Consider the following 17,902-nt stretch of genomic DNA (forward strand, 5'->3'; position numbering starts at 1 on the left):
GGGTCTCCTTCATGGCACATACTTGGGGAGCCTTTGGAATTGAGGCTGTGCTGGTGATGAGATACCCAGATGGATTCCCAAGGCAGGCAGACAGATCCCACCTGGAGAGAGGAGGATTGGGGTTGTGGATACTGTACATGGTTGTGCCTCTTCATGCCTGTTTTTGCTAGTTCTGTGAATTCACAGAGGGTTCACGTTGGTATTGTTTGGGTTTTTTTTGTCTGGGCAGCTGTCAGGTGAGAAAGTGAAAATGGATTTAGTTTTGGTTTTGCTGTTTAGTTACAGGTGAAGTGATCTGGTTTGTGCTTGTTCTTAACAATACTTGCCCTCCCTCACAGGGGCTTGCAGGCTTTATAAAAAGGATTGGGAAGGTTCAGATAAAAAGTATGTGGTTTTCTGTTTCTCGAAGCTGGTAAAGCCATACAGGGGTATTTAAACAGAAAACCAAAACAAAACTCTTGGCTTCTCACAGAAGCACATAGATTGGTATTGCAGAAGCCTGAGGATCTCAGCTTTATGTGCTGCTCTCTTTAACTCTGGGATGTTTTTTGGGATGTTTGGGGTGGTGTGCTGTGGACTGTTACCAGCCAGGTGCTGCCTGCTTAGTCCAGCTCAGGGAGGTGCCAGCTGCCTTGGCAGGCACATTCAGTGATGAGAGAAGAGAAGCCTGACTAAGCTGCAGCCAGGATCCACTCACCACCAATTCCCTCTCCCCCACCAGCTCTTGCTCAGACCCTGCTCTGTCCAAGAGCAGAGTTATGCTTTCCCCTAACAGCCCTAATTCCACCCACTGACTTCCAGGGAACTGAACTAAGGCTGTGCTCTGCGTGGCCATGGAAAGCAAAGAGTGACACAAAATCTTTGAGTTCTCTGTTCATCATCTGTTCTGGGCTTGAACCAAAACCTGCAAGTTTAGTCTTGGAAAATCCAAATAGCTTTCCATTGCACTGTGTGTATTTAAGAAGAAATAAAGACAATTAACTGAGAAATTTAGCTCCAGGTTTTCCTTGCCCAGTGGGTTCTTCAGTTCTAGACACAGGCATTGGTTGCACAGGGAACAAGGGGAGAACATGATGGGAGTGAAGGTTTCAAGGAAACTTGCCTTGCTTAAAAGGAGTTGTGCAGGTATCAAATGTACTACCAGACCTTATTGTACTCACCCCATTGTCTTCACCAAAACTTGCAAACATGGGTGTGTAAATTTGTGCACTTAATGATGTATTTTGTACCCATCCAAAATATGCAACACTTCCAAGGGAAGCAAACAGCTGAAAAGGTCTGCAGGTAGGCACATTAACTGAAAATGTTTGCACAGGAATAGACCTATTGATTTGATACATAAGGTCTGAAATAATGATTTAGTCCTTGTTTCTGGACTGTTTAGGTAATGCAGAGGTAGTAAGCTTTCATGGTGGTGTAGGTCATGTGCACACGTGAATTCTGTTTTTCTTCAGAGACATAACTCCTAGATGTTGTTCATTTGAAGTTTTTGGTTCCATCAGGGAAGGTTGCTCATGTGAAAGGGACTGTCCTTGTATCACTGCCATCTAATGGCCAGGACATTGTAGTGGGGTGCCTGGTTTTGGTGTCCCCTGGAAAACTGATCCTGTCACCAGTACTAACTTTATTATCTTGTAAGGCTCGGTAATGATCTTAACTGCCCTCAGCTTCATTTTCAGCCTGTTTCAGTCTGTTCTGCAGCCTCAGTGGACACTGGTGTGTTAATTCTTGCTTTGATGTCATATGAGAGATCTGGAATTTAGTTTTTGTGTGGCAAAATCCAGAAAGAAAGGGAACTCATTAATCAGATGGGTGTAATCTCCAAGGAAGCAAGTACTGCATTTTAATTCAGCATTTCCCTTTGATGAAAACTTTAGTGAATGTTATTATGTGGAATTTATATGAAGCCTGGGTTTAGGTAATCAGCTTTAATATTTATACTCTTAGGGAAAAAAAAAATTGAATCATTAGTAAGCATGCATAATTAATGAATAAATTGTATTTTTCCTTTGTTTTCCTTCAGGTATAAGGAAATGCTAGATCTAGTGATATCACCCAGTCTGACTGTAAATAGAGAGTGCCCTGACAGACTGAAGCTTAACCTTTCTCACATTTATGCCACGGCTCCAGATGACATAGAAGGTAGGCTGCTCTTCTGCTTACTGTTTGCTTCTTCAACATAAAATCTGTGAACGTATGTTACCAAAGGGAGCTGGTTACTGCAAGGCCTCTGCTTCTGGCAACTAGTTCTACAGTGTAGTGAGCAACTGAGATTTTTTAGGTTTTTTTTTGTTTTTTTTCTGTATATTCACCAGTTGTGGTTGAATCCTTTAGTTCCTCTGGCTTGAATGCAAATAGAATAGAAATAATTCATATGTAATTATGTGTCTGTGTATAGTTGGTGCCTGCATTCACACACGTGCATGTGTAGATTTTTGTTCCACTGGAAGAACTGCAGGTATAAACTGTATTTTGTGTGGACCTGGTAGTTTTTGCTGGAGCCCCAGTGGTGATGTGAACGTGAGCCCTGGGCTTTGGTGGCTGTGCTGCTGCTGCTGTTAAGGTGGGGGCTGTGGGGGCTCCCAGGCCCAGAAATGTATTGAGCAGCCTGAAAACCTCCTGCCAAAGCAGCTCTGTGCCAGTTTGCATCGCTCTGAGACCGCTGCTGCCATCCCCAAATGGTCAGCCCCACTGGCCTCTGCTCTGGAGTTTCACATTTGGCAGGTACCCGGGACAAATTCTTTCAGTGGTTAAGGCTCTGATGGAAATTTATCTGCTCTCCTCCTTCACCCCCCTACCCCATCGTACTGTTCAAGTGAAGGAAACAGAAGAATGTTAAATCTGCTAAAAAAATTATTGGCAAGTGATGCAGCTGAACTAGTTCTTGCTAGTACAATCCCAGCTATTGTTTGCTGCGGTCAGGATCTGTCAGCCTTCCTGTTAGAGGGGAGGTAGGAAAAGGCACTGGCTATTATGTTTTAGTAGTATGTTTAACCCTTCATTTATAGGCTCCTAGAAGGCCAGGGGATGTTTTGTTTGCATGTTTGCTCAGGCATTAGGAACTGCTTGGTTAAATCACGCCCATCGAGACTGCCTATTTACAAGAGCAGTAGAAGGAATAACAGCCTAAAGGAAACATCCTTTTAAATGTTCCTGTTTGCAGAAAAGATTAGAGCTAGAAATGATTTTTAGGTCCATCATTTTGTAAAAGTCTTGGTGCAGGAACTGTTTTTTGTTATGTGGTATAAATAAGAGCCAACACAGGAGCTACTGTTGGACACCAGTTTGCCAGTGACAGCTCACGTTGATTTGTTTCTTATAGAAATATTAAGGTGTTTTTTCTACATAATGATCCCCTGTACTACCAAGATTGTGCTCTTTCCCTTGAAAATACTTGTGGTTAATTTGAAGAACAGGAAAATACTTGTGTGTATGACAATTCTCAGAATGACAGAGCTCTTCATGTAATAAATGCACACAAATTTATGCTCTGTATTACACATAAAGTATTACATTTAGCAAGTCTAGTCATAGTATTACTCATTTAGAAGTCCATGTAGCTGTCTGGCCTGTTGTTTTCATGGGTACTTGTCATGAGATGTGCAGTTATATCAATATAATTTTCAATATAATTGAAATATTATATATATAATGTATAATTTGCACATTTTGCCTGTAGCACCAACTTTGCCTTTTCTTGTCAGTGACAGTAGCATACTGCATATTCACACACAGTAAATTCCTGCTTGTCGTTCTTGGCAAACTTATTTACTCTGTATTAAAATCAAAAATTTGAAGCTGTGGTGTTTTTCAAAGAGAAAAGAAATGAGGCTTGTGCTCAAACTGTTCTGCTGGTTTTTTGATATAAAAACCATTAAGAATAAATGAATTGTACAAGGTCTATTTCTTCAGTGCAGTTCTTTTTCGTAATGAGGGACAGACAGGAATGGTGTAGTTCTTGTTTTCACAGTCTGAAAATCTAATTTTGTGAACTGTTGGCTTTCAGGTAAGTCAAAGCAAATTTTTCATAGTGAGTTTGAAGGTGACTCAGGTAAGCCCAGTTTTGGATTTAAACTCAGTATTTTTTCTGCGGATGCATAAGTGAATAGATACGTGTGTATAATATTATCCTTTGTCAATAATATGTGCATTTTTATAACACTGTCCTTTGTCAGTATTTTAAACTAAACCTCTCTGCCTGTTTCTTGGGAAATAGGTTACTGTACCACATTTTATGGGTACAGAAAGCAAGGTAGAGTTGCAGGTGGGTTTTACTTTTCTAAGGTGTGGGAGGGTTGCAGGGGTTTGAAGAAAGAGACTTTCTGGTTTTGTTTCTGTCAGTGATTAAGGTGATCCTGTTAGTGGTTAGGCATGTAGAGCTTTCACCATTAATTACATAAATTAACATTCTAAAAAAAGAATGAGACCTGGTAATTAATATTTTTAGTAAGAACTCCTGATGATGCAATTGTTTTTGAAATTTGGCCCAAAAAGTTGGCAGATGAAAAGGCAGTGTTTTTAAAAATAGTTTGGTGTAATCTCCGTGTTATAGCGTAAAATGATCAAGCCATGTAAAATGTTGTGAAAAAGGGTTGTGTGTGAAAGAACAATTTCAAGAGAGCTCTAAATCAGGATGAAGAAGCATTTCAGATGTGAGCTCGTTGGGTCTTTTTGGTCATTCTGTCCATGTTTACAGCACAAGTTAACCAAAACCATAGGACTGTTCGCATGCGTTTAGACTTCATATGTACTTGTATATCTTATTAAATGAAAAATGGTTTAAATGTTTGATTTGCCAGCTGACCAATGTCTGAACAAAGGAAGTTGTGCTGGTTTGGTCGCTGAAGGTGGGTGGAGAAGCCGTGTGCAGGAGTCTGGTGTGTGCATTGGTGCACACAATGCATCACACACATAATGATTCAGGAGACACAGAGGCCGAGTCAGTTGTGGCTTGTCATTATTGATGATTGTGAGAGTTTTTTGGCATTTGTAGTGCTGAATTAATGACAGCTCCAGCCAAGAGCCCAGGAGCAAAGTTTGGATGGCACTGTGGAGGCAACCTGCAAAATGTACATAGTGGTATTTTGGTGTGACATTTTCAGTACAAGTTGCAGGTTTTAATTTAGCTTGTTTGGTTGGTTGGTTTTGTTTTTTTCATTTTTAATTTGGTAAATATCAATTTATCTCTGAATAAAGCTGGTGGCACATTTTGCTTTGGTAGTGTTACAGCACACAATTGGTTTGGTTCATTAGAAGGCATCTTGCACATATAACTTGTATTATAGGTTTTCTACTGATGTAATTTTTTGATTGCTGATAGTTCAATAAGGTATGCTATAGTTAACTCAAAAAATTCAAATTGAGAAGATTTATGATGTTGTATTTTTAATATTTACTATTCTTTGATATATTTTAATGGATATTAAAGAAAGTGAGTCATGGTCTAGGAGAGTACCAAAAAAAGCAAAATATCCAAATGTGCAGTGAGCTTAAATCACTTCAGCAATCATAGTATTGTCTTATATATCCTTTAGCATATGAGTCATTGCTTCAAAGCCCAGCTTCATGACTGATATCAGTCCCAGGAGAAGAAGAAACTGGTAGTTCAATCAACTGGTATCACCCTCGATTAAAAACTAAATCTGTATTTGTTGTTATGCAGAGAATATCTTTCTTACCTACCTCAGTTTGGGAATATTAACTAAAAAATAAAAAGTCTTTTGATTCCGTATAATTTTCTCAGACTAGCAGTGGTAAAAACAATTGTATCAGCTTGGCCACAGAACAGAACACAATGAAAATCTAAGACCCTTTAATTTTGTTTTCCAGGCAGCAGCAAAGCAGCACCACAGTGTCCTCTCCATCTGTACACCACAAAGTGAGTTCTGGTGCCAAGTGCTGTAATATAAAATCCCTGTTTTGCTGAACAGCCATTTTGTGCAGACTTCTGTCACCTTAAAAAACATCTGCCCTAAGCCCATCCACCTGTTCCCCCACACGTCTCTGGCACAGGGAAGTAGCTGGATCTTAATCTTCTTGGATATGGAGTGAAATAAGATTTGAGGTACCGTGAACTGTGTTTTTGTACCCCTGGGTATCCAAATCTTATCAGTTTGAATATTGTGTTTATGAGTGACCACAGAGGGGATGTGTTGAAATGTCTGAGGTTTCCCATCTCACTCACTTGCTCAGCAAACTCAAAATGAAACATGAAAAATCAGTGTTGATTTTATTTTATTTTTTAACTTGGCGTGTATATTGCACTGTCTTAAAGTCACCATGCATTTAGGTGGCTTAATCTGATAGTTCATAAAACAAACTTCTGCTACAGTCCCTCAATTCCAAGTTCCCGACATACTCAGCATCCTGTGTTGAACGTTGTTTTAGAAAGATGTCTGGAACTGTTCTGCTTGTGCTCTAGAAGGTCATGTGCTGTAACTATTGCCTTAAACCCTTCTGTTTTCTTGTTCTCAATAGACATTATCCCCATATAGTGACAGTCCCATCCTTCCCCACGATGGCAGCCTATGGACAGGCTCAGTACAGCACAGGAATCCAGCAGGCTGCTGCCTACACTGCCTATCCCCCCCCGGGGCAGCCCTACGGAATCCCCTCCTACAGTGAGTACCCCAGAGTCCTGTGAGGCATCGTCCTCCTGCTGCTGGCAAAATTGATTGGGAGTCTGTAAGTTTTAGACTGAAGTGTCATTTGTGTCTGAGCAATGTTGTCGTCTTAGGCTTAGAGGAAAGTCTGACTTTAAAAGGGTTGGGTTTCCTTTGAACTATATCAGCTTTAAACCTATCAGCTCGTCATATCATGGGTTATATTTTTGCAAACTAGGTAAGTTTGGAGCCAGCCAGTAGTAGACTGTGAGAAATTCAGGTTCAATAGGATGTGCCACTTAAGAGAATAGCTTGTGAGTGTTCCCATGATTCACTGTCAAGACAAAGTAGAGTAAATATGATATTTATGAAAACTACACTTTGCCATCCTTGATTCTTCTTAAGGTTTCAAGAAGCTACTTTGGTTAAGAAGCTTAAGGTTTCATAACACAAGCTACTCTGAGAAAATTTCTGTGTATATTACTACAGAAGAACCAAAATTCAGAGCAGAATAAGGCATGGGTGAAATGTTACAGAGTACCTTGGTTTTGGAAGACAGTTTGTGTTTAAATGGGCACTTATTGGCTGTATGTGCAGTCAACATTTCTTATCCCAGTCAGCTTTGTTCCCTGATTTTCTGCACAGCCTTGCCAGCAGCTGTGGGGAGACAGTGCTGGGCAGGAGCAGCTGGGGGATTCGCACAGGGAGCTAATTAAACAGCACTCCTGACAGAGGAATGCCTGCTAAACCAAGCCTTAAGTGTGCTCAAGCTCTGCGTGGGGATACTGAGCTCTTGAGGAAGCTGAAATTCCTTTCCACTCCTAAAGGCCAAAGAGATGCTGCTCTTGTTTAGGTACAGCTCTTTAACAGAAAACTTTGAGCTTCCTACTTCTGGCTAATCCCATGAGGGCTGTCTTGCACCACTGAAATGGTTTCATGGTTTTGTTTCCACTTCTGTTTTCTTTTGTGCTCCTTAACACCTTCATTTACTTGGCAAATACAGTATCTCTTCCCAACAAGAAGTTTTTATACAGACAAAGCTTTTACTGAAGGGAAATTTAGTGCAGCACTCTGGAAGGCTGGGGTAGTGGCCTTGGCAGAGTCAAAGCTCTACCAGGATGATGAGAGGAATGTTTTGAGACCCTTTCCTGGAGCTGTTTGTGTTTGCATCAGCTGGCTGACTTCCAAGGAAAACTCTGAACAGTTGTCCTGTTAGAGCAGGTGAAAGCAGAGCCATTTGCTACTGCCTAGAGGCTTTAGGGCATACATGTGTCAGGCCCATATGCTGCTTATAAATCCTGTGGGTGACCTCTTAGCATCCTTGAGCAGTGATTTCCCTCCCCCAGCCTGTACACCCTCTCTAAGATACTCAGCGTATGAAAAACTCCACCTGGCTGACAACCAAGAACAATGAAGCAGTATTGTTTTTAGGCACAAAAAATAAAACTCAGCCAGTTCCTAGACAAAACAGAACATTATGTGGAAATTAATTTGGTGCTAAGGTATTTTGCTGTCTGACAACAATTTTTAGGCTTCCAAAGAGGCCCATTTGCTGAAGATTAATTGTAACTGGGGTGGGCAGGTTGAATGCTGGCCTGTGGAGTGCTGATGGAATAGAAAAGCACGGGGTGTTGGGAAGAGGGGCTTCTCTGCACATGTTTCTCTTCCCCAGCAGTGATGAAGCCCCACACTTACACCAGCACTTGTCCCCTCACTGTCCAAATAAACTTCCTGCCTTTCACAGACATCTTGTTATGAGCTTGTGCTCAAGCTGCATCACAGTTCTTCTCACCTAAATCTATAATAAGTGATTTTTATTAGAGAAAACATTATCTGGGAGAGCTTATTCTTATTCCAAGCACAGACTTGCTGCTTCTTGTTAAGCCAGAAATGAGCATGTTTGGGGTAAGGCACCTGAATTCAACTTGTCTACAAGTTTGTATACAAGTGCTAAAAGATGACAACAGCATGGACAGTGTGTAAATCCAATGCCCAAACGTCAGCAGGGTCTTTCTTTAATCCCAGGACCCAGGGAGTGTCCAATGGCCATCGTTTGTTGTGCAAATAGGATGCAAACGAGGGAAGGATCTTGCCCAAAGGGTTCATAATTTGTTGCACCTTTGGTTGTTTATTTTAATAATACAGCTGTACAATCTCAGCAGCATCTCAGAATAAAATATCAACTCCTTTCATTACCAGCAAGGGTTTCATCTTGCAATGTTTAATTCAACTACTGCCGTTCCCTCTGTAAATTGTCAGTTTAATTGCCTGGTTTTAGAAATGAAAAGATTTCTATTGCTTCAGGGCTTACCTATTGTTCCTGAACTGTATGTTATATCCAAATGAGTAGATGATAACCCTTCTGTAGGACTTGCCAATAAATGTTTTGATACCAAAGCTGAAAATACAATGCAAGTAAAAAATAACTCTTTTGAGAACAGAAATCTTGAGGTTATTTTGCTGGAGGTCCTGTTCCATCGTCAATCATTGCTTCCATCTGATAACTCTTCAGGAACTTTATGTGTCAGTGACTTTCTTCAATTCCATAACAAAACTATATGTTTAGAAGTTGTTTTTGAAAACAATATTATTCATTATTGTTTACCCACGTTAGCAAAAGTGGATTTGGTTGTGGATACAGGATGTAGCTGACTCAAATAAATTAATAAATCACAAAGAAATTTGTGAGGAATTTGTTTGGCTATTAAGAGACCTGTTTGGGTAATACAAATAATTAAACACACACATATATATAGATATCTACATATATCTATATAGATAGAGATAGAGATAGAGATAGAGATATATATGTTGCTGTTGAGCGAGAAACGACACAGACTTTCCAGAAGGTTGGTTTGCACAGCATCTTGTTTTACTTTGAAATTTTCTCTTTTATACACTGTTCCAAAACAGATAGACTAGATTTGTCAATTAATCAATACATTTCACCTGATTGGCTAATTAACAAAATGCTTTTCTTATAAACAATCTTTGAGGAAAACAGAGAGTAGGGAAACAACACCTGCAGGTTGTTTATAATAATAAGTTATCATTGTTTATCTTCAACTCCCCAGAGTCTCACAAGTCAATTCTGGGAAAACTTACCTAGTTTTCTCGCTCTCTGACCAGGCTGCCACATCCACATATATATATCTAATATATATATGTGTGTGTGTGTGTGTATATATATATATATATATATATATATATACACACACATATATACATATCTATATATATATAGCTAGAGATATAGATATATATCTATATATTAGATATATATATGTGGATGTGACATATGTGTATGAAAGAAAATGAAAAAAAAAAAGAGAGTTTGTTAGGTTAAAATCCAGTTGAAAAATGGTGAATTCCTACAGTTGCTTTTTGTACCTCTGTGTGTGACAAGCACTCACGCTCTGCTCTTGGCTCCCTAAAGGCATTAAGACAGAGGACAGCCTGAGCCACTCTCCAGGCCAGAGTGGCTTTCTCAGCTACGGCTCCGGCTTCAGCGCGCCCGCGGCGGGGCAGGCGCCCTACACCTACCAGATGCACGGTGAGTGATCAGGGCTGGCAGGCTCACCTGGGCCACTCACAGCCCCGTGCTGGACCACTTCTCCTCCTGCCAGCGCTGTGGAAAGCTTGTAGGTGCAGGCAGTCAGCACAGGGAAGGAGGTAAGTCTCTGCTTGATCTGTTTTGCTCATCAAGGCGTTGATTTCTGGCTGAGGGACTGGATTTAACAGGGTTATGTCCTAGCAGAATTTCACCTGTGATCAATATAAGCTTTGTCTTTCTGCAGAAACTGTGTTTTCTTTTCCTTGATTAGTTCTGTGACTGCATACCTGGGATCGTTGTGTTGGTGTGAGTTCCTGCTTTCTGATGGAAGCAAAACAAAGGTGGTTTTACACTTCATGCAAACAGTCCTGTCAGTATTATGCTTCTTTCTGCTTTATGCTGACCTGAACAAACTGCTCTATGCTTAAACTGCTGCATAATTTCCCTACTAGTATTTTTAACAGCCTGATACTTTGATACTAAGAAAAATGAGAGTGACTCTGCTTGAGGAGAGACGAATGCACACAAGGATAAAGCTCTGCATTGGCTTTGTCCATCCCTCTGAGATTTTTCAAGGGTTGGAAAACCAAAGAGGAATTGCGTGACTTTCCCAAACTCTTACGGAAGGTGTTGAAGGGGAGAGAGATCACTTTACATTTTGATATTGTTGAGGGTTTCATGCAGAAGGCCCTTTTGTGACATTATATTTAGCTGTTCCCCTTACAAAACCGTCTTTTAATTCTCTTAATTCTTCTCAATCCTGAAAGTGAAAGGTGGACATACACATCCATTTCTATTTTAAGTCTGACACCAGCTAAAATCCTAAACAGTTACGAAAACAGGGAAAACAAGGTAAAATGCATTATTCCAGATATTATCTAAGAAAGCTAAAGACTAAGAGTTGACCCTTGGCTGAGACTTCACCAGCTAGTTTTCTTAGAGCATGTTATGTCTAACACTTTAGGTGGTTTTGGGGGCTTGAATATCTCGGAGTACATGCTGAAGACACCTGTGTTGGATTTGGCAACTGAATAAAAAGAAAAAAAGGAAGCATGTGGGTTTGGGGTTTTTGATCACTTGGATTCCTACAGGTTTCACCTGTCCTACTTCCACATGTGCTCTTTTGAGAAGTCAGACTCTTGAGTTTATTAGCACTGAGGTTTTTAAGGTGTCTCCACTGTCAAGAGGTTTAGACAAGCAAATTTTGTGCATCAGCACTTGAAAATTACACTTGCAAGCAGCAGTGGCACAACCATGAGTTGTACCAAGACAGGCTGAGGAGAACTGTGTGAGTGAGCATGAACATGCCCTAGGGCCATGCTGTGCTATTAGGTAAAATCACTTCTTTTCAGATATTTATTCCAGGAAGATCGTTTCAGCCGGCTCAGTAAGCCTTTAGCGCAAAAGAAAACAGTTTCTGCGAGTGGCAGGTGCTTTCTCCAAGGCACAGGGAGCAGGAGTAAATGTGTCTTCCTGTAAACAAATATTTCCACCCTTCCTCTGCTTGCTTGTGAGAGGAGCAGTCTGAAGCTCCCTGACTGGATGGTTTATTTACCTTGCTGAGTGCTAGTGAAAGGTTTGAGTGAGGAGCCAGGAGCCTTCCTGTGCTGAGTGCTGCTGAGGAATGTGGGCTCAGGGCTTTCCCACGCCTCAGCACTTGGGGGTGGGGAGGTGATCGCTGCCTGTGCCACCCAGCGCCAGCCCGCTGGGACTTTGCTGGTGATGGGCTAAACCAGCTGAAAAGAGCAAACTTTTATAGATATATTTTCATTTAAAAGTCCAGGGGGGCTGTAAAAGTCAAGCTTTTAACTCCCGGTTCAAGGACAAAATGTTTTTTGCATCATGTGGGAAGAGAGATCGTGAAGAGGGTGATGGTCAGGGCCTCGGCAAGAAAAGGCACCTCCAACTGCTGCTGTTTTCTATTATAAAGTGCAAGGAAAATATTTCCTTTTTAAGCCATTCTCTGCAAGTATTGTAGTGTTAATAACTCAGGTACATAAGTAAAATAAGTTTGTATTGTTTGCCTCCACTGAGGACCAGCTCCCAGAGCTGGGATCTCATCTGTAGGTGAGGGTGGGTGGTCAGATTGTTCAGCCCTTGTGATTTCTCCTCACTGTCCCCTCAGATATGAATTACAGCAGCAAATAAATGCCCATTGTAATTGTTACACCACTCACCAAGGAATAGACAACCTCTTGGGTGACAAATTTTTGTCTCACGGGCTCTAGGACAAATACTGTCCTTCAGTAAGTGCCAGCGTGGTTGGTGCTGGTTTGTTCCCTCTGGTGTTTGTTTGGCAGCAGCACTGGCAGGCTGGGATGCCTGGGAGGCTGTGAGCAGTAAATGGGACCTCTGAAGCCACATTCTGCTCCCTGCTCAGGTCTGTTTGTTTGCAGTACAAACACAGGTGATGCAGGTGTAAAGGGGCAGCAGTCAGCTTTTCATCCTGATCTCCAGCTGTCAGTTGTGTTCTGGTTCTTGAGTGAGAACAGGATCCACTAAAGAGCAAGAATGAAGATATAACATCCTTTTGGTCAGTAAGTAGTAAAGAAAAAAAGCTATTTTACAGCCAGCCAGAAGGGGAAATCTATTTTCATGCTTCCCTAGCATGAAACTAAATTAATTGTGGAAGAGATTGTTAGCCAAATAGCTAATGCAATGTGTCACACATATATACAAATATAGAAGATGAGATTAGCAAGTTCCATAGCTCATAAAAATGTCACAAAACCATATTGAAAAGGTACTGTGGATTGAAATAAAGATTTTAATTGCCAAGTAACAGTGGATATCATCAGGCTTCAAGTAACATTCAGACTGAAATTTGGTATTCACATATTTGCTCTGAAGGAGTGACTTTTTTTCCCTCTTTTCTTTTTCTTTTTAACCTGTGCTGTGTACAGGGTTGTTCCATGTCATTATTGCATTTAGAAAATAATTTGTTTCGTAATGAAGAGGTCTGAAATATGCATGTGGACAGTCTGGGGATGGCACTCTTTTAGAGTCATGAATCTGGAGAGGAGGTAACAGCTTGCATTAGATTTTTGCCTTTAAAGTGGTAAGTTTGTCATGCTGGGAAAGAAATGTTTCTTCAAGGTCCATTTCATTTCTTAATCAATCCTCATGTAAGTGTTGAATTACAGCACCAAATCACCAAACAACCTGGGCTTGTTGTTAGAAATATATTTTTGCCTTTTTTACACATTTTTCTAAGTTTATATTTTCTGGCAATTTAGCCGCTCAGCTATTTGCTCAGACTTCTGCTAAAATTATTATTCACTGATAGAAATTGAACATGATATACAAAGATTATATTCCACTTCTGCTCCCGAAACCTTACTGTCTTAACTGGCAGCTGAGGAAACTGCTTGTTGCTGAGGGTGGGGGAGAAATCTTTGGAATATAAGAAACTTAGCATTTAGTGAGCTAGGTAAAATACAAAGAGAAAATCGTGCCAGCACATTAGCTAGCCCAGAAACCCATCAGCTCTGCAGAGAGTGCCATAACAGCCAGCTTATAGAGCATTTCCTGTGGTTACAAGAGCATGTGCTACCCCTTGAGTGCACATTAGGCCATCTATTCTCAGCTTGTCATTAATTCCTAGACAATGCTTTGCTCTTCAGTTATAATTGCTGAAATGACAGCTGGCATGAAACTATGAAGTTGCACAACAGTTAAAATTGTGGCCAAAGACCACTGTGGATGCTGTTGTTGGGCAGGAAAAGATTTGACTGCTTTTTTGGGGTTTTTTAATATCCAAATCTATCTACCCACAAAATACTTTTTACATTACAAAGGAAAAAATCAGTTATGTAACTGGGATAACTTTCCTTTGCCAAGGAATTGCAGAACATAGTTGAGCTTGGGACAGACATAAATTTGGGACCAAAGACCTATGCAGTGAAATTCTTTGCTACTGCTGAACATTTGTTTTCTTTGCAGAGCCCTTCTGATGAGCTGTGAAGTAGTGAATGAATATAAATTAGCATTTCTTTTGTGCAACACTGATTTAAAATGGATTAATTATATATATATTGCTTATGTTTGTGGAATGAATTGGTTATGAATTGTTATCCTGGCCTGAGAACAAGTAAAATCTGAATAATTAATCAATTAAAATGTTTTCTTATGCTGAAAACATTTTGACTCTTGTTGATATCTGGATAATCTAGACGAATTTTTTTCCAAGAAATGACAGAATTTCTTGCAATCATGTGCCAATTTGTGTTAAATTTGTGTGTTAAAAATTCAATTAAAGGTCATAAATACCAATTTGGTGTGAATAGTTACCTCTGCCTGCATGAATTTTGCAAAGGAAGTCCACGTTTAGTTTTAAACGTGATTCTTGAAGTACTTGGTGATGAAAATAGCGATGAAATTTCAATCTACACCTGAGAATGTGGATCACACTTTGGCATCCAGATCATGAATCCATGTGAAGTCCCAAAAATAAAGGAAAGTGAGAGCATGTCCTCAGCAAACTGTCACTCAGATGCCCTAGATTGATAAAATTAAAACCTCAGTAGAAAAGGAGCAGCCTCTTTCAAAAGCTTCTGCTCCACAGCTGGTTTGCATTAATTGCAGTCTCCAAGCGTGGCAGTAAAGTTGTGCTCCACTCCGTGGTGGGTTCAGCAGGGAGAGGCCTCTCTTCAGGAGGGGTCAGACCTCACTTTTTGCAGTGTAAATACAAGGTTCCTCAGAATAACAGCACAGTCTCCCTTTCAAAGATTTTTAAACACTAGGGGCTGACTGTGCTCCATTTACTTTGTTTTAAAACGAGCTGACTTCCAGGAGAGGAGAGTCCGTGGGAGAGGCAAAGGTGTTGACAGTGATGCACTGTAGGCTGCAAGGATCTGTGCTACTGCTACCCAAGGGGAAAGCTCTGCTCTACCTCTTGCCATTGAATGGAAATTAAATATTAACTGGTACAGTCAAAACAGGAATCTTCTCTGAGGCAGAGCTTTTATTTTAGAGGTGTCTTGTGTCTCCTTGAGGGTTTTGTGTGACTTTGTCATCAGGCTTGCAGGGGTGGCAGTGGGGAGATGGGAGCAGCTGTGAAAGTCATGAATCAGAGAGAAGCAGTAAGGTAGGGGCAGTAGTAAAGGAAAATACAGAGCAAAGATTGTGTGTTGAGAATGGGGGAATCTACAGAGAAGAAAGAAGTGACATTTCCCTAACATGCTGCTTGACTTTCTTGTGAGCATTGGTGGAAGTCAGATAGAAATCTCAAAATGTGGATTAATGAGCAAAATCAACACAGAAAACAGAGATGTTTGGATGTCACAGAGACTTCTCTTTGTGGATTTTGTTTTCATTGCTTCTGTAGGATATAAAAAACTCCAAAAACATAGGATGGTAGCACCTTGGGAAATCATGAACTTGGCCTTGATTATTCAGCTTAGAGTGCAATTGGCAAGGAATATGCTAAAATGTTACGGAAGCTTCACTGAATAATTGATTCAGTATACCTAGTGATTTTGAAAATGTCTAAAAGGCAATAAGGAGCTAGTGTAAAATTACATATAAAAAGCTGTATCAAGAAACATCATACCTGCATAGGAAAGTTAGGAAACATCAGATTCATGATGCTGTGCAGTACTGGTACTGCTTTTGTTGTATCTCATCTCCAAGCACTGTGTGAGGTAATGCCGTGGTGGAAAAAACAGAATTCAGCCATTGGATGAGACACAGGGATGATGTTTGTGGGCAAGTTCAGCCTGACCCTGCTTGCATCAGCACAGACTGTGAAGCTCAGGAGTTTCTGAACTGCTCTGCTGGCAGTGGATAACACTCTTGCATGGGCCTTTTTATCTGTAATTTGGATGACCCTTCTGTTTAAATTGGCAGGGTTTAAACACATTTCTGCACTGCAGCACTGTGACCTCTGGAACTGTGAGAATACCTGTACTCTCTGAAGAGGAGCCCATTGAGTTATCACAGATAAAAAGAGGAGGATGAAAATTTGACTTAGAAAGTCTGTAACTGGCAGATTTATTGATGTTGACAAGTCATTACCAGGACAAAGATCACTGTACTGTTGTCAAGTTTCTTACATCTTTCTCTGTTGTGGCTTTTCTCCTGGAGCTCCTGCAGTACTGAAGCAGTGCATGGAGGCTGGAAAAGCCTCAATACCAATGCCTGGATCTAGAGTATTCAGCTGAGACTTACAAGGATCAAAATAATGGGTGAAAAAGTGGAGATGTGCTGACCAGCTCCCTCTTTTCCACTGGTATTTGGAGATTTACTTTGCTCAAGGGGAAGAGAATTGCTAAATAACAGCTGTGCTGACAGGGCAAGGTTTTATCCCCAATGGCATGACAGTAGATGTGACAAGGCTACTTAGATTTGAGCACTGACCTGGGAACTGGAGGTTCATGGCCACTAATTAGCATAGGAGGTGGCAAATACAGATTTCCTTTATCATGACTTGTTATCCATCAGTGCAGGATTGTGTCCAGGATGAAACTGCAGCTGGGGCAATCTATTATTTGGTGTCCATGGAGTCACCCAAATAAAGTCAGTTTTGCTGGTTGTTTTTTTTTCAACAAGGTATTGCATAGAAACAGTCTACATCCTTGCTGTAAAGATGTTCTCTTTTTGGCCCAAATCATTTCCTTGTGATTTGTTTTTGAAGACAGACCAGTGTGATTGCCTTCTATAGCTGTGGCATTGTTAGATAGAAGTGGTTAAAAATACTTTCTCAGAGTACAGTAAAATCTAACTGCTTTCTCATGGTTCAAATCCTGAGAGTAACTGTAAACCATCCCAGCACTTTCAACAGCACTGTTGATCTGGATTGAGCTATACAGACAACCAAGCTCAAAAGGATGGTAAAAGCCAGGCTCTTAAAGCTGCTTTGGTCATCACTTATTAAAGCTCTTTGAAGCTCTGTGGGTTGAGTACTCCCAGGAGCAGGGGAAGAACTTCCACTCAGAAAAGCTGAACCGTGAAATGTGAAATGTGCTTTATATCACCACTCAGTGTGCCCTCAAACACCTGGTCAGGCTGACAGGACTGCATGGGATTGTGGTGGGAGACAAATGGATTTATTTAGAATGGGTTTTGTATCTGGGAGTGTCATCTGCAGGAGGTGTTCATATGCTTTTGGGAGCAATGTCCTTTACCAGACACTGCTGATGTTGAGTGGTGTAACGTTGTAGAATAATACTTTTCATCCAGGTTAATGCAGTGTGCTTTTCCCTGCACTGAGCCCTTCCAGACAGAAATACAAGACTTTTTGGGGAAGGGTTCATTACACCTAATGGCAAACAGTTGAGCAATCTGCTGCAAAGTACATATGGGTTGAGTTTTTTTTCTCCTTTAACAGGTCGGATAGTCTTGAAATGCCTCCACAGCTGACAACCATGCAAGGTTTTATGAGTCTTCTTGCCCAGTAAATGCAGGCAGATGTTGTAGGATTTAGAACCTTACAAGGCACAAGAGTATAGCTGGTGGGAGGTAATTTTGATGAGTGCTTGACCTCTCACTAAAAGTGTAGCAGCTTGGAGAAGGCAGTATTTACTGCAGGAAACATTAGCTTGTCAGAGAGCTAAAGCACTGCAAAGAACCTCTCTGAATGACCATGGAAGTCTTCAGGCAGATGTTGTTCATAGCACAGAGTAAAGCACACTGTGCAGGGAGGATGACTGGGGCCTTGCACCACTTTCCTGCAGTGCTTCCTGCAGGAAAACAGCCTGGTGATGTCAGAGTGCACAGGCCATTGTATGCAGGCTTGTAAAATACCATG

At 40.8% G+C, this 17,902-nt stretch overlaps 1 protein-coding gene across 5 annotated transcripts in view; it reads left to right on the top strand.

Moving 5' to 3' along the window:
- EYA2 (EYA transcriptional coactivator and phosphatase 2) overlaps positions 1-17,902 on the top strand; it is a 90,695-nt gene that overhangs the window by 37,742 nt on the left and 35,051 nt on the right. For 3 of the 5 annotated variants that reach the window (XM_072917149.1, XM_032752028.3, XM_072917151.1), the window contains exons 2-5: positions 2,024-2,142; positions 5,830-5,878; positions 6,478-6,620; positions 10,039-10,155. In XM_072917149.1, coding sequence (XP_072773250.1) covers positions 2,034-2,142; positions 5,830-5,878; positions 6,478-6,620; positions 10,039-10,155 — 418 coding nt within the window. In that variant the 5' untranslated portion in view covers positions 2,024-2,033. Of the gene's footprint in view, positions 1-2,023; positions 2,143-4,799; positions 4,848-5,829; positions 5,879-6,477; positions 6,621-10,038; positions 10,156-17,902 lie in introns of all 5 variants that reach the window. The other 2 variants (XM_072917152.1, XM_072917150.1) reach the window with 1 other exon arrangement.

This window comes from Taeniopygia guttata, chromosome 20, assembly GCF_048771995.1.
Source record: "Taeniopygia guttata chromosome 20, bTaeGut7.mat, whole genome shotgun sequence".
Classification (NCBI taxonomy): domain Eukaryota; kingdom Metazoa; phylum Chordata; class Aves; order Passeriformes; family Estrildidae; genus Taeniopygia; species Taeniopygia guttata.